Genomic DNA, 16,861 nt, shown 5'->3' with positions numbered 1-16,861 from the left:
CCTCATAAAAATCAAGATCCTATTGTAATTTAGGTTTGAATTTATCAGTCTGAAAGCCCCAAAAAAGGTCCCATGTACAACCTGAAAGCTGTACCCTGCCCACATCTTGGGGGTGCCATTCATACAGAAGGTGGTGTCAGTGAAGCCCTTTGGAGCTGAGGGACAACAGTAACCCTCTAAAAATATTTTTGTTTTAAACTGTAAAAATCAAAACAAAGTTACAGAGTTGTTGATCAGAATGTCCTGTGAGTTCTCTTTCACTCCTGACTAAATCCATTGGCTGGTGTTTTTCAGTAAGGACAGCATCTTGGCTTGGGAGTAGGTGAGCAACTTAAACACTGGATTCAGACTCCAGCTCACCAGCTCCTGTTTGGGCAATCCGAGACTCACTTCCAAAACAGGAATGTTGATGACAGCACTCACCCCACCAAGCTGAGGTGAGATAAAGCATATTAAATAGCTCTTTACAAATGTCATTTGTAGTCACCGGAGAAAGCCATGTCCTGCTGAGCTCTCTACTCTCAAATGTTGATGCCCAAAGTTTGCCACCCCATGGCCAGTGGCACTGGGAAGGTCCCATGGGCAGTGTCAAGGAGAAGTGGGTTGCAATACAGTTGCTTAATACTTCTGAAAGAGGGTTTTATTGTGCCTACACTTTATGATTTGCTGTGATCTGGAGAAGTGGGACCCCAAACACTGGAGTCTACCTAGAATTCCTTTTACTTCTAAAAGTTTTTGCAGCCATACATAGGTATTAAATCATTTCTTGGATCCAAACTGTCATTATCCTGGTTCCTTGTAGATGTACTGTTATATTTACATCCAAAACATAAAATACACTCATGATCTCAGAGGTGGCAGTTTTGGGGCCAGCATCTCTATGTATCACTTAACTGTAAAATGAACAAACATCCTTCCGAAGAGCAGGAGAATGAGGACTTCATGAAACCATCACACAGAGCACACTTTGAGATGTGGGATTTCGTGATGGTAAAATAGACATCCCTTAGGAGGTACTTGGGAAGGAAACTAGAAAGGTTGGTACAGTTACATTTCATACCTTGGTTAAATAAATCATACGGTCTATTTCTTAACCAACTGGCACAACTGCAACCCTCTTTCCATTCTTCTTAACAGGATCTGTTCCTCACTTTCAGTCTTTATTTCTCTACACACCTGTTTTCCCCTAAGTCTTAGAACTGCGAGAGGAGCCTGGCTTGGTCGTGCTGGTTACCCCGTCGTCTTCATGTTAGCGCTTGTCTCGGTGTAGCCTGCTGTGTCTCCTCCAGTGTCCCCTGCAACTTCCCCCGCAGTGTCCCTGCTTCTGTGTAAGCCTGTCGGCCTGGACTTCCTTGCCAGCAGCAGTTTACAGGCCGCCGCTCTGTACTTCTTTGAAATGAGGTTGTAGAGGATTGGGTTGATAGATGCGCTCAGATAGAAAAGTTGCAGAGCGACGATGTTAAAGTACTGAGAGAAGTACATCATCCGCAGATCTTCCGTGTTTATGTAAATGATTCTGCCAACGTGGAATGGCAACCAGCAAACTACGAATGCCAGAACCACCACCACTGCAACGTAAGACACAGCACCGGCATTAACAAAAGCATTGGGAAGCAAATAACCCTCCCACCCTCACAAGGAACCATCTGCAATAATAAGTAACAGCAAAATAAATTAGAGAAAACTTCCACCTGGCCAGATCCTCACCCCAGAAAAAAATGACCAGGCTGCAGGATATTTGCTTTAAAACTGCATAGTAGGTTCCTATACGTGTTATCAAGGCTGGACATAAACCAGAAGGAGCAATTTCTCTGAACAAGCCGCCTTGGCAGGCTTCCTTCCACAAACCCACTTCGGAGACAAGTTTTCTGTTCTCTGTTGAATTCTACAACAGGTCTGCACAATCTTTACTTTTTGATATAAGCAAGGTTTACTTTAGCCTTTAGCATCACTTAACATTAAATACAAATTTTTAGCTTAATGAAATCTCCCTCATCTTCTCAAGGGCACTGTGAGGACTCCTCATCTGTGGCATCTAACAGGTGGTTGGATTAAGAATTTCCAACTCTCCTTCCTGGTCTCAGAGGCTCTGGAAAAGCACTGCTGGTTACTGAATCGGATCGGGGATTCCACCCTCAAAGCCCCCCTGGGGTCCCCCAGAGCTCCTGGGGGACAGGACATGGTTTTCTGGGGGTACAGGAAGTACGGGCGGGTGGAGGCTGGAATCGAAATGGGAAAGGGAACTGGAAGCGGCGCCCAGAGCTGGGCGAGCAGGGGAAGGGGACCCAGCGTTTGGCGGCCCCCGGCGGGGTGGGCCGCAGGCAGGCGTCTTTGGAACCGCGGTGGCTCCACTTACGCAGGACGCGGACGGTCTGCCGGTGGCCTCTCTCCCGCCCCGAGGCGGCCGGGCCTCGCAGCGGCCGCCGGCTGCTCCACAGCTCGCGCCCGATGAGCCCGTAGAGGATGCTGAGGCACAGAAAGGGCAGGAAGAAGTAGGCGGTGGTGACCCACAGCATGACACGCAGCGCACCCAGCTGCGTGGGGCTCGGCCGGCATTCGCGGCTGAACAGCGCCGCAGCCTCCGCGGTCTCGGGCCCCGACGGCGGGGACGGCGGTGGCGCCCGCGAGAGCCAGAGGGGCGGCGATGAGGCGGGAGGCGAGGGAGCGAGTCGCGCGGTGCCATTGAGGCCCGGGACCACGGAGATGTCGGGGTCCTGCTCGACGCCCACCAGGAACAAGAAGGGCCCGGCAGAGAGCAGTGCCACCGCCCAGAGCACAGCGATGAGCGCGCGGACGCGGCGCCGGGTGACCAGGACGCGGGCGAGGAGCGGGCGACAGATGGCCAGGTAGCGCTCGACGCTGAGCGCCGTCATGTGCAGCAGCGTGGCGTAGGTGCAGCCCTCGCCCACGTAGAGCGACAGGCGGCAGAGCAGCGGCCCGAACACCCAGGGCCGCGAGCGCCAGAGGCGGTACAGGTCGAAGGGCAACCCGAGCAGGATGAGTAGGTCGGACACTGCCATGCTGCCCAGGTACAAGTTGGTGGTGGTCCGCATGTCCCGGTAGCGCCCGATGAGCAGCACGGTCACCACGTTGCCGCTCACCCCGACGGCGAACAGGCCCAGGCACACGGCGGTCACTGGCACCAGCGCCCCCAGGGGAAAGGGCGAGCAGCGGCGCTCGTCGCAAGGCGGCAGCGCGGCCCATGGCTGCTCCCGCGCGCCCTCGGGGCCGTCGCTGCTGTTCCAGCGGCTGCCCATGGGTGCTCCCAGCGGCCGTCGCGTCCCGGGTCGGGCTGGGAGCCTGGCGCGTGGTACCGCTCGGTGAGCGCCTCCTTTCCCAGCCCGCGCGCTGCGGGCGCGGACGGTCAGACGACGGAGCGCTGTGCTGCGCTGTGCTGCGGCACTCGGGAAGCGGCTCTGCAGGGTGGGCACCGAGGCGCTCCGGAGCTGGCTGCGCGCAGTCTCCGCCCACGGCCGCGGCCCGCCCCGGCCCGGCCCTGCTCCCGCGCCCTCTCCCTGGCCCATGCAGTTCTAGGGCGCTTCGCTCTCCACCAGCTGGAATACCCGGCGCCCTCAGCGCACGAGCCCTACCCCGTCCTGTGAGCGATGTCTGCACCCTAGAGAGCTTCGGTTACTGGACCCAGCACTGTATGGGCGCTTTTGTCGGTCCGGTACACAGGAGACCTTCGAAGGGATCTTGGTCTGGTGGCTGGTAGCTGCCGCTTGATGGTGGAGGAGGGCTTACGGTAATCCTCAGGAAGCTATAATGCTAAATAATAGGAGGGGAGTCTAGACCAGAGTCTGGAGCCTCTCCTGTCTAATCCTGGCTCTATAACCGAGTAACTGCGTAATCTTGGGCCAGTTCTCTTCTGTAAATTCGCGAGTGGTGGAGGGAGCTGACCATATAATTGACCAAATAATTTCTTTTTTATTCTTTTTTCTTTCTTTCTTTATTTCTTCTTGAGACAGGGTCTCACTGTCGTCCAGGCTGGAGTGTAAGTGGCGCGATCACAGCTTACTGCAGCCTCGACCTCCCAGGCTCAAGCAGTCCTCCCACCTCAGCCTCCTGAGTAGCTGGGAGCACAGGAGCGCCCATGCCCTGGCTAAATTTTGTGTGTGTGTGTTTTTTTTGTATAGTCGGGGTTTCGCCATGTTGGCCAGCCTGGTCTCGAACTCCTCACCCCAGGTGATCCACCCGCCTCGACCTCCCAAAGTGCTGGGATTACAGGCGTGAGCCACCGTGCCCGGCCATGACCAGATAATTTCAAGGATCCGTGAGCATATTTATTTATTATAAAGAACAAGACAAATATTTACGTGGACACTAGAGTACTTTCACATGTGATACGTCGTTCTTATGTACAATATGTTTCATAAACTTAAAAAACTAGACTATCAACACCGGAAAGAACGAAAATTGGGGAAAGGGGACAAAACGGATGTAAGCGTCTGTTCAGTGTGGTCTTAATAACAATAGCTAACACTGAGAATTTAGATGGATCTGGCCCTGTGCTCTCCATTTAATCCTCATGGCCCTCCTTTCGCCCATGAACAAAGCGGGTCTCGCTTGAGATCAAACAGGCAGGAAGAGGCGGGACTGGGATGTGGGCTCTGGTCGGCCTAATCTCAGAGCTTGCAAGACCGACGACCCACTCACTGCCCAGCTCCACCCCCTCAGTGGCTTAAATCCTCAACCTTTTTTCTGGACCTGACACCTGGCTTTGCCTAGGGACAAGCTTCTCCTGCAGTTCTCTCTCACATGCAGACTGTGAGTTTGGAGGAGGGACACCTGTCGCCTTCCTCATCACTGCTGCTTCCAGCGGTCCTAAAACCTAGCTTTGAGTGCGACTTCATCAGACCCCGCCCTCCCCAGCGCTTTCCCCCGTGGTCATCTGCAGTCCCTGAGGACCAGGTGCCTGCGCTCTCTTTCAAGCACTGCATCTGCGGCCGTCCACACCCATGGCGAGTCTTGGAATGCCTTGGCCTCTAGTTTGTTGACCTCCTTTCCATCTAGGACCTTGCTCTCCACCCGATCTCAGCCGCGCCTGTCGACGGACCTTACACCTCACGGCTGCCAGGGCCTGCCAGCCTTCCTCTACCTCCACTTCAGTCAGCCCTCTTTCCGACCTCCGCCCACTCTCTTTTTAGCTCTCTTCCCCTAGCACCTCAGTTCCGGTAATCCTTCAACCCACTGCGACCTCCATCGGTGGCTCCTCCTTCCTTTTCCCGGTCCCTTGCCTGCCCCATGTCTTCACTGTTCTTCCTTTACCCAACGGAAATTCCACGGGCAGTCGCCATCACGCCCACACAGACGCCCTTGACTCCCTTGCTGTTTTCTCCATTGTCAGCCTCGTCCATCCGCCAAGAGCACCACAGCCCTGGTGAGGCCCAATTCCCTGCCCACTCCTTGCGGGCTCCCACATGGTGTTGTTTCACTTGAAAGCACAACCTCTAGCAGGGTGCTTCGTTCCCCCGGCCCTCCCAGCTCTCACCTGACCTCATTCACTCTCCCACCGCCAGGCTACTGGTTTATACCCCCTCCTGTCTCCTTAGACCCAACACCCCCCACCACCTCCTTTGGGTGGTTTCCTTGCACCCTGTTTCTCTGAAGATGACTACCACACCCCCACCTCCGCTCATGCTCCCCTGGCACAGTTGGTGGTACTTGCAGTTGAAGTCAGCTCTGCCCCTTAAGTGCTCCTTTCTCCTCCAGATATCACTACCTCAATTCTCTCTCTCTCTCGTCATCAGTTTTTCTCTTCTGGATCATTTTCATGCAAAACTCCTCAAAATTGTTTCTGTACTCACGGTTTCCACTTTTTCTTCCTCCCTGTCTCCTCCCCCTAGGCAGAGAAAATGTAATTTCTTCATTTATAGTTGATTTGATTTTCCCCTGTGCTCTCAACAAGAGAAATGAATGCTCTAGCCCGGGTAAGGCATGGTCCAGGCAGACCAGTTAAGCAGCCCCTCTGGGCAGTGTTCAGTTCTCTCAGACAACACGCCTTTCCCCAAGGTGGCCCAGGTGTATGGGGAGAGGGGTCAGTGGCTTAAAGCTAGAGGGAGAGGTCCTTATGAAGCTTCATGCTGGCTCCTGGGGTGTGAGGGGCTGGCATTTGCTAGACTTCAGTTCCATGTCCCCTTCCTGCATGGTCACCAGTGGCTCTGCTAGCCTTGGAGGCAGGGGCCTGTGGTTGGTGAAGAGGTGGCTTCTTTCTTTCACTCAGATGATGCTTCCAGGAGCACTCTCCATGGCTGTCATGGGCTGCGAATTCCTGAGTCTCTTTGGTTTTTCCCATTTGCTCCTTGGCCAGATGGACTACCCCAGCCTCTGCTGAAGGCTCCCTTTTTCCCTTCCCCACCCACCATGGTGGCGCTGAGGCAGGCTCACTGTGTCTGCAGTCAGCATCCTGGCTGTTGTGAATTACTCACCTCCATTCAGGCACTCCCTCTCTCTATTGTATTTTCTCCATATTGCTTATTATCAACTGACATACTATTTAATTTACTTAGTTTTTTGTTTATTATCTATCTCTATCTCCCAACATTATGTGCACCAGAAGGCAGGGCTTTAATCTACTGTGTTCACTGCTGTTTCCTTAGTGCCTGGCACAAAGTGAGAATTTAATAAATATTTGTTAACTTGGAGAATGAATGAGCTTCTGCAGAACCAGGTACCACTGTTTTCTTTACAATTCCTAGCAGTTAAAACAGTGCTCTGATTGCAGTGGGTGCTCAGTAAGTATTCACTGAAACTTCAGCTGAAGACAGAATACTGATATGGAGAGGTGGAGACCCAGTGGGCTTTTTGGATAACATTGCTGTGCTGAGGTTCAAACAACGTGGCCCATAGGACATATCTGAGCTCTTACGATGAGTTGGCATTCAATGTTTTAGGAAGGAATGGGACCAGATCTGTTTTCTACTTTGTGTTTCTGTAGACATTCACCAGCTTCCTGACTTCATAGTTCATCTAGTGAGAAGAAGTTCTCAGTAGACCAGGAGCATGGGCATCTCTCTTCTCTACTCTTGGAGTAACTCTGCGCCTGTAACTCATGTGGGGCAAGAGTGGGTCTAGGTTTGGCCCGGCTGTGGCCTGCATCCCCAGAGGCAAGAAGTTGGTGTCATCAATAGGCTTTTGGCCCCGGGCTGGAGGCCTCACTGGTTGGCTTTTGATGAATATAGAGGGATGACCTGGATGAATATAAAGCTAATGCTTGCTGTTTGCAAGGCACTGTTCCAAGTCCTTTCATATCTGAATGCATTTCATCCTCCACAGCAATCTAAGGCAGCAGGTTCTTTTAGTATCTCTATGTTAGAGACGAGAAGAGCAAAGCACAAAGAAGTGACCCCAGGTCACTGGGACAGCCAGTAAGGGTGGTGCTGTCCACTTCCAGAGTCCATGGGCATAACCACTGTGCTGGGTAGCCTCTTGCTATATAGACCATGGCACCACCGGCTGCAGAGAATGCTAGGTTATGATCTGGAGTCTGCTAGGAAAGTGTCTTCCAGTTTGTATCTCAGAAACCAGATTTTATGGGCAAATTGAAGATCTGGAAAGTTGTGAGGAGCATTAAAATAGATCCATAACTTGTATAATAGCTTACTTATGGAAGCTTGTAAACACTCCACAGGCTTTACACTCTTCTCCCCACATAAGAGCAGGGCATGAAGTCTGTAGAGATGGGGTCTCCCTAGATTGTCCAGGATGCTCTTGAACTCCTGGTCTCAAGCGATCCACCCTCCTCTGCCTCCTAAAGTGCTGGGAATACAGGTGTGAGCCACCAAGCCTGGCCATTTCATAATGTTTTGAACCAACCTTTTACAATTAGGAAATTTCATGTAAAGTTCTGGATTGTTAGCATGATATCTTAGGCCTAGGCAGACCAAATACTTTAGTAACTCCCAAGGACATCCATAAAATATTGCTGTAAACCAGACACATGCCGCAAGCTGAGAGGAGTGGTAACATCCAGGGAGGTGTGGGAGTTTGAGAAGGGAGCATTGTCTTGCAAAACTGGAAGCTGTGGCAGCTCTGAGCTCATGTTCCCCAAAAGCTGCCACCTGCAGCCTGTAGGCTGGTGCCACTCTGCAGGCACCCCGCAGCGGTCACCACACACAAGGTATTTGTGGCTTCACACTCAGCCCCTTCCTCATTCACATGACCCACTGGGTCCTCTAGACCCCAGGCACCAGGAAATGGTATCTTTAGTAAAATGCAGAGATAGCAAAGCTGGCCCTGGAAGGGAGCCCCTGGCAGAGAAGTTCAAGGCCAGCTATTTCCCAGTCTCACCACATTGACGGGGGACTCAGTGTTTCCTAGGTTTTCTCTTTACATGGCAGGGACACGGCAGGGCAAATTCAGGCAAGACTTTTGTGGAGTGTGGGTTCCTATTACTCTGTGGCTGTTGCTTTAGCACTTTTCTTTTCCTTTTCTTTTTTTTTTTTTTTTTTTTTGAGACGGAGTCTCACTCTGTCGCCCAGGCTGGAGTGCAATGGCACGATCTCAGCTCACTGCAACCTCTGTCTCCTAGGTTCACGTCATTCTCCTGCCTCAGCCTCCCGAGTAGCTGGGACTACAGGCGCCCGCCACCACGCCCGGCTAATTTTTTGTACTTTTTTTTGTAGAGACGGGGTTTTACCGTGTTAGCCAGGATGGTCTCGATCTCCTGACCTCGTGATCTGCCCGCCTTGGCCTCCCAAAGTGCTGGATTACAGGCGTGAGCCACCGTGCCTGGCTCGCTTAACAGTTTTCTGTTAGTCCTAGTTTCTCCTGAGAGACAGACAGGCTCAGCGCGGCAACAATTTCCAAGGGGGATGGATGGTGGAGAGGGAACAAGCCCTTGGGAGGGTGGGAGGCAAGAGGTTATAGGCCTTATACTACTGGATATGAACATTCTTACTGTGCAGCTGCTGCCATTGGTAAACTGTGAAACTGAAAAGGTAATTTCTTCTTTAAGACCTCTGTGTCATCCTAGAAGGATTAAGAATGAGATAGAGCTGGTAACTTTGGTCTGGGCAGGCCAAATTGTTTAATTGCTCTCAAGGACATCCATAAAATATTCAGTTGTAAGCCAGGCACATGCCACGGGCTGAAAGGAGTGGTACCATCCTGGGAGGTGTAGGAGTTTGAGAAAAAAGAGACAAGTTGGCCTGTGTCCTTAGCAAAATGAACTTACTGACTACGTCAGTTTTATGGACTTGATGCCCAGGATTCTCTAGTCTTATGTTACCTGTGTATCAGTTCATAAGTTTTATATTCCCTTCTTAAGCAATTCAGGTGAAATTCACATAAAATTAACCATTCTGAAGTGACAAACTTATTGGCATTTTGTGCCCTCAGTGTTGTGCAACCACTGCCTCTGTCTGGCTCCTGAGCATTTCCATCAACCCAGCACCCACTGAGCAGTTACTCCCCATTTCCTCCTCCCTCTGGCATCCACTAATTAGCTCTGGCATCCACTAATCTGTCTCTATGGATTTACTCATTCTGGATATTTAATACACATGGAATTGTACAATACGTGACTTTCTGTGTCTGGCTTCCTTCATCATAGCGTGTTTTTGAGGTTGGTCCACATGGTAGCTATATTCATTTTTGAACATGTCAGCGTGTCTCAGTTGTGGTAAGTGGTAAAAACGGCATATTCATCCTTGGATGAGTATTTAAGATGGGCTATTCTTAAGGACTGAGTTTGGGCTCAAAATGGTAGTGAAAGTATCAGGGGATGAAATTCAAGAGGAAAGAAATTAGGGTTTCTCATTTAGTCTGTTATGCTTGTACCAGATTCTTCTCATCTGATTTCTTTCTGTTCAATCCTTAGAGGGCTGTGGCTTGCTTTGCATATGATGAAGTGCTTAGCACAATGCCTAGCAAACAGTACTCAATCAATAAATGCTATCATAAATGCACTATTAAAGTCAATTAATATTAATTTTGATTTCCTAGAGTTTATACATTTTGGGCCAGACAGCAGAGGATAGTGGTCAAGTGAGGGAGCACCAGACCAATCACCTGGATCAAACCCCAGCTTCATCATTGATTAGCCATGAGACCTGTGGCAGAGAGCTCGACTTCTCTATGCTGCAGATAATGCTTACTAGAGCAATTAAGAGGACTGTATGAGATGCCCAAGGTAAAGAACTGAACACAACGCTTAGGACACATTAAATGTTCGACAGATCCTAGACATAATGATTTGAACGGGTCACGTGGCTTCAAAATCTGTTCGGTTTTGAAACCGTTTTCTCTTGGCAAATTTCCCATAGTAAGTAGAAATGGCACAATCACCCTGTTTATGAGACAAAAAATAGTCATTACAGCATCTAAACATTTGAGGGCACCACTCTGGACACAGAATTTGATGACCACCTTATTGAAATCTTGGTTCTTTTGTTATTTTCTTTTTCCTCCAAGTTTTTTCTCCCCTCTTAGGAGCATCAGAGAGAAAATGATACATAAACAAAAGGGATACATATTCCCAAGGGCATATACTTACAAAATGTATATGAAAATAGAATATTTAAAAACTCTAAAAACATGAGGCATCATCTTTTTTGATGATGGGAGTTAGGTTACAGAATCACTGCTTGTTTTAAGTTTGGGGGAACTATTTTCTTTCTTTTCGTTTTTTTTGAGATGGAGTCTTGCTCTGTCACCCAGGATGGAGTGCAGTGGCGCGATCTTGGCTCACTGCAACCTCCGCCTCCCTGGTTCAAATGATTCTCCTGCCTCAGCCTCCTGAGTAGCTGGAATTACAGGTGTGCACCACCAGGCCCAGCTAATTTTTGTATTTTTAGTAGAGACAGGGTTTCACCGTGTTGGCCAGGCTGGTCTGGAACTCCTGACCTCGTGATCTGCCCACCTCGGCCTTCCAAAGTGCTGGGATTACAGGCGTGAGCCACCGCACCTGGCCTATTTTCTTTTAAAGCCTGTTTACCTCCTTGAGCCACCATCCTGCAGAAATAATCTTATAATGGTGAGAAGCAAGGGATTTGTGTTGGAAAGGAACCCATGGAATGCTCAAACAGGATGCATAAGATTCTATACTCCTATTTCCAATCTATAGAAAAAAAAGAGGTGACATGCAATCATACTGTCAATCAGTATTATACCCTGCTCAAACCTGGACTCATGCTTAGCTGCTTCTGTGATGTTCCTATTTCCACACTCTCCTTCCGCAGCCCAACATTTTAAACGCTTATCACGGTACTTGGAGTTGCGGCAATTAAGAGATGTACATGGATTTTAAAAGCACTGAGTCGAGTGTGGTGTGGCTCTGTACCTTGTGAAGAAATGAATGGGAAACGGCCAGTGGAGCCTGGCCCAACCCGGGTGGGAACAAAGGGAAAGAAGGAGGTGATGGCAGAGTTTTCGAATGCTATCATGGAGGAAACCTTGAAAAAGCAGGTGGCTGAGGCCTGGAGCTGTGGGACACCATTCAGCCACGAAACCATTGTCAGGGACATGGACCCCTTTCTTCACTGCATGATCCCAAACTTCATCCAAAGCCGACTTCTTGGCAGGGCTTCAGAAGGAACTTATGAACTTAGATTTCCATGAAAACTATAATGATTTATGTAAGTTCCAGCAGTCTGATGATTTGAAGAAGAGGGCCTCACATCTCTGCTTTAAGGAAAATTCTGTTTGAAGATTTCTGGTCCTGGCTTTCTGGTATTTCTAAAATTTACTGGGAACCAACCACTGATGTGTCCTGTGCTAAATATGAATTCACTGATGCCCTGCTGTGTCATGATGATGAGCTAGAAGGGCGCTGGATTGCCTTTATCCTGTACCTGGTTCTTTCCTGGGACAGGCGCCTGGGGGGTACCCCGGACCTGTACAACACTGATGAACACTTTCAGCCGAAGGAGATTGTCAAGTCTCTTATCCCTTTATGGAACAAACTGGTTTTCTTTGAAGCATCTGCAGTGTCCTTTCACCAGGTGTTCGAAGTCCTGTCTGAAGTCACGTTTGTCTATCAGTGGCTGGTTTCATGGTCCTTCACTGACTAGGCCTCCCAACTACTTTGAACCCCCTCACACCTTGGAGCCCTCATACCCCACAAGATCATGAAATTTTGTATGATTGGATCAACCCTACTTATCTGGCCATGGATTACCAAGTTCAAACTCAAGAAGAGTCTGAAGAAAGTTCTAAAATTTTCCTGAAGAAATTTCTTAAGCCTGAGAAATTTGCAAAGGTCTGTGAGGCCTTGGTGAATGGAGATGTGGAATAGAGCAGCTGAGGTCCCCCTAACAAAAGGTTTTCTTGTTTTTTTTTAATCTCAGCTCACTGCAAGCAGCATTTCCCGGGTTCAAGCAACTCTCCCATCTCAGCCTCCCGAGTAGCTGGGATTACAGGCACCTGCCATCACGCCCGGCTAATTTTTCTATTTTAGCAGAGACAAGGTTTCACCATATTGACCAGGCTGGTCTTGAACTACTGACCTCAGGTGACCCGCCTACCTTGGCCTTCCAAAGTACTAGGATTATAGGCGTGAGCCACCGTGCCCAGCCAACAAAAGGCTTTATGAGAAAGCTGAGGAGAGGAAGCTTCCCGATATATTGAAGGAGTGAATGAAGTTATTTTGCTCTGAGGCACTATTCTTGCTGCTTTCCAACTTCACAGGCCTGAAGCTTCACTTCCTGGCCCCTTCGGAAGATGAGATGGATGACAAAAAAGACGAAGCAGCAGCCTCTGCTGCTGATAGAACTGAGGAAGGGACTGGCCATAGCCCTCCTAAGTGAGAGAATAATCAGGCAGCCATGAGCATCAACGGCCAACAGAGCCACGACCAGACAGACCCAGAGTCAGAGGAAAATGAAACAAATAATGAATCAGGTGTTCCCACATGCCAAAGGGAACTGAGGCGTTGGAAGACTGGTCACCACACTTCTAATTCGTGACCACAGCAAGGCTGATTTTGCCCTAGACTTAATTCTCCACTGTGGCTGTGAAGGCCGGGAGCCAGAATATGGTGGTTTCACTTCTTACATTGCCAAAGATGAAGATGAAGAGCTGCTAACGGTGAATCCAGAGAGCAATTCTTTGGCATTGGTCTACAGAGATAGAGACTCTGAAATTTGTCAAGCATATTAACCACTGAAGCCTGGAACAAAAGAAAACCTTCCCAAACACAACAGGTTTCTGGGACTTTTCATTTATCTATTATGAATGACAGCACTGGGCAAAGCTGAACAAAAACATGATCCTTCATCAATACTGGGAAGTCTGGAAGAGCTAAGCATGGAGTGAAGGAGAGCTACATGGTAGCTTGCCTGACAGTGTTCTTAAAACTGGTTGTCCTTTAATAGGACTCATAATGATTGTCCTCAACCTAGACGTTGAGCTTGAAGCCATGTACTTATCGTTTGATTAAAAAAAAAAAAAAGTTGGCTTTATTTTAAACATTGAGTTCTCCTCTTTCCATACTGGCTTCTTCAGTGAATTTTTCAAGGATTTTTTTTTTTTTTTTTTTTTTATGGTGGTAAAATATTTATAACATAAAATTTACTAGCTCACCCATTAAAAAAGGAAAAAAAAAAAAAAAAAAGCACTGAGTGTCCGTCCCCAGGAGGAAGTCCTTGGGATGGAAATTTTAATGGGGGATGAGTGAGAGAATGTTGGATTTTCTGGTGGAAGGCAGACCCAGCAGTGCCACTAACAGGAAGGTTCTGGGCCTCTGGTAGTGGGCGAAAGAAGGTACTGGAAAATAGGGATGTGGGAAAGGCAAGGAGAGGTTACGGATCTTCTTCCCACTGGGAAGTTTACCTTAGACTCACTGTATTCTTTATATACAGAAAGGAAGTAAGATATTTCATGAGTTGGACAAAATCAAGTCACTAGGATAAAACTTCTAATTTCATTCTTTACTGGGCTTTATATAATAAATGTACATCCTCTCATGTTGATGAGTTGTATACTGTTGGGGAAAATGTTTTAAGCTCATTGGAAGAGGGGAGACCATAACATTTCATTTTCTTAAACAGGCAGCAAATAATGAATATATATGAATACAATAAACATATCTCAAAAAGAATGATACAACTTTTATTTTCCATGGATTTTAAAGATACTTTTGCTACATAGTTTAGGTATTTTTATGAGCTTTTTTTCATTTGTATGAAGTTCATTCAGCCTTATACAATTTTAAGGTGATATGTTTGGTAGTGTATCTATAATCTTTAAAAAGTTTAGAGTTTTTGGAATGTACAGTATATGAGGTAAAATCAAGATTACATTAAAAATTGTTTTCTCTTCTGCACTAATTTTGCAGTGAGGCTCAAATGGCAAGTATACTATTAAATGACATTTACTATCAAAAATAGGAGGTTCATTTGAATTACTATGAAAAACATAAGCCACTGTAACTTGACACAGTGGCACATTTTACCATTTTAGACATTCAACTATATATAAATCTCTGGGCTATTACACTCAGACTCATTTGTACTGCCAAATGTGGCACTTTAAAGAAGTTTCTAGAAAACAATCGCAATCACTGTTGTTTTGGGGGAAGGTTATCACCCTATACATAAGAGATTAAATTTAAATAAAATGTAAACATATAGTATATTATAGTGACAGGTCATTCTTACCACTTAGAAAGGCCAAGTTTATCCATTTCTTTTTTGAACAAGGGTTAATGTTTTTCTACAGCACAGATCATTTGACATAAAACTGTTACAATACATGCCCATTCTATTATAAAAGAAATTCTTCAGAGATCTTTAAAGCACAAAACATACGTTCTTTTTTCAAAGACTGACAGAAGTGCTTAATCACTAAAATGCCAACCTCAGCAACTAAAAATTAGTGATTTGCTATCCTAAAATTCAAATAATAAATTAAAAAAGCTAGTTACAGGTGTTTTACGGATAACAGATGTGCTAAAACAGGAATTGTAGATAGTTTCATTATAAACTGTATTATTACTGGCAGTCATTGACATCTAGGCAAGATGTACAATGTGATACTTGACAAAATTCAATCTGATCATCCAATAACTCACAAATGCAAGCTCACAAAACATTAATGAATTATGCAATTGCAAAGTGCTCTAATGCAACATTAACCACATGCAATCAACAATTTGGAACAGTATCCAAACAGACATTATACATTAAACGTTTAGTTTTCAAGAAAGAAAGCAGCTTGAAGTTTACTGGTGCAAATTAATTTTGTCTTCAGATTTGGTGCCCCAAACAAAAAGGTTAGGTTTGATTATGAATTCTGATGGTGGTGGCAGCAGTTATGGGAGAAGCAGCAAAAACTTTTGGGAGTTCTTCAAAATTAGCCTATACCCGACAGAGTGAGTGTATGTGTGTAATACATATTTCTACACTTGTTATGTGTATATGTGTACACTTGTTATATGCCATATATGTACGTGTATACCCTTATACACGTACATATAGTTCAAAGGTTCACAAAATAGAAGCCAAATAGGTTTGAAATTCAATTTACTTTTATGATTACTTTCTAAAAAGTATTTAAAAGCACTCAGTTCTTTTCCATGTTCTCAAGACCCGAAGAGGTACTTTTTGAGTAAACATCAAAATATTTTTAGGCCAAGTAAACGGTCTGTGCTTTCTTTAAGTACTTATCTGTGAATTCATGAAAATATATTTATAATGAAGAACTCCACATTTATCAAAGAAGCTTTACTTCATGCATACTCTTTCATCCAGTTTTTGTTTCTAAGCCCCTCCAGTTACTCATCATAATCCCACTTACCAAATAATTAAGACAAATGAGGAGGTAGAAATATAGCACTAGATTGCTTTCACAGCATCAGACTTTAACATTTTATATAGCATGTTAGTGTAAATTCTATTCATTCTGATTTTTCACTTGGTAATAATCTTTAAAACAAAAAGATCAGGTTATCACTGTTACACTCATGCCGATTGGTCAAAATATCCATTCTAAATTGTTGCCTCTTAGAAAGTTTTTCTATAAGAAGGCATGTTTTAAAAAAAAAAAAAAAAAAAGAGAGAGGGAAAGAAAAAAAGAAGACCCACCCTAACAAAAAACCAAAATTGATATTTTTGTGGCTTGCATTCTAATAAAGTGCCAGCCTCTACCTAACAATATAAGCACTGAAAATGGCAAAAATGATGTGCTATAGTCTCAATGCCAGTGCTAAATGCCACTGTTTTTTATAAAAGCAATACAGAAATAATTTTAGTACATGACAAAATAAAATGTAATAGAGTTAAAAAATAAAGTTATATTTTCACTTGATTACAAAGTACTGAATGATAAAGGCAATCAAAATGGAAAAGAAAGCAAACAGCACAAGGATGACGGCAGCACACTGCTCGTCACTCAGTGCCCGTCGGGTCCTTGTGCTTTCCACAGTGTCTCTGTTGGTGCTGGCTGGTGGTTCAGTCCTCTGAGAGATGAAGAGCACTGTGGTGCTGTAGGGACCTACGAGATCCTGGTGTCCCAGAGAGTCTTGGCACTGGCGAATGGCACATACACGGAAGCGATATTCACAGTTCAGCTGAAGGCTGGAATACCGGAAGGAAGAGTCGGGACCTTTGTAAATCTGTTAATAAATTATTGGAAGGAAGAATTACGTGTGAAGGCTGGACAGAAAATGTGTTAAAACTGGCTAGTGTGAGAATTGTTTTTCATGTGAAAGCCAGTGAATGCCATTGATTTTATCTTTTAAATGACATGTTAAAAATACCTATCCATTAAAGTACTTATCTGTTTGTTGCATAGAGGCAAGAGAAATTTCAAAAGCGAGGATGTGAGATCTACCCTTATACGGTTCACAGATGAGTTAAGGAGTGCAGATGTGCCCCAGGGCAGCTAGAGAACAAGCAAAATCAGTCCTCAAGCATTTTCCTGC

At 46.3% G+C, this 16,861-nt stretch overlaps 2 protein-coding genes and 1 pseudogene across 4 annotated transcripts in view; 1 reads left to right on the top strand and 2 right to left on the bottom strand.

Annotated features, from left to right (window-relative positions):
* Positions 1-1,230: 1,230 nt before the first annotated feature.
* MLNR (motilin receptor) lies at positions 1,231-3,257 on the bottom strand. The gene is made up of 2 exons (XM_025364169.1): positions 2,357-3,257; positions 1,231-1,568 (listed from the first exon to the last, which is right to left on the bottom strand). Exons 1-2 carry the CDS (start codon positions 3,255-3,257, stop codon positions 1,231-1,233), a joined length of 1,239 nt encoding a protein of 412 aa, XP_025219954.1.
* Positions 3,258-11,292: 8,035 nt separating this feature from the next.
* On the top strand, positions 11,293-13,177 carry LOC112610723 (annotated as a pseudogene).
* A 665-nt stretch (positions 13,178-13,842) lies between these two features.
* FNDC3A (fibronectin type III domain containing 3A) overlaps positions 13,843-16,861 on the bottom strand; it is a 219,985-nt gene continuing 216,966 nt past the window's right edge. For all 3 annotated transcript variants that reach the window (XM_025364166.1, XM_025364167.1, XM_025364168.1), the window contains one exon: positions 13,843-16,552. In XM_025364166.1, the coding sequence (XP_025219951.1) occupies positions 16,238-16,552 (315 nt within the window). In that variant the 3' untranslated portion in view covers positions 13,843-16,237. The remainder of the gene's footprint in view (positions 16,553-16,861) is intronic.

Source organism: Theropithecus gelada, chromosome 17, assembly GCF_003255815.1.
Source record: "Theropithecus gelada isolate Dixy chromosome 17, Tgel_1.0, whole genome shotgun sequence".
Classification (NCBI taxonomy): domain Eukaryota; kingdom Metazoa; phylum Chordata; class Mammalia; order Primates; family Cercopithecidae; genus Theropithecus; species Theropithecus gelada.
This window is presented reverse-complemented; position numbering and strand designations above follow the sequence as displayed.

Coding starts and splice junctions, on each gene's coding strand:
- MLNR (XM_025364169.1), bottom strand. CDS start 3,257: ATGGGCAGCCGCTGGAACAGCAGCGACGGCCCCGAGGGCGCGCGGGAG. Junction 1,569..2,356: donor GCAGACCGTCCGCGTCCTGC/GTAAGTGGAGCC, acceptor CTTACGTTGCAG/TGGTGGTGGTTCTGGCATTC.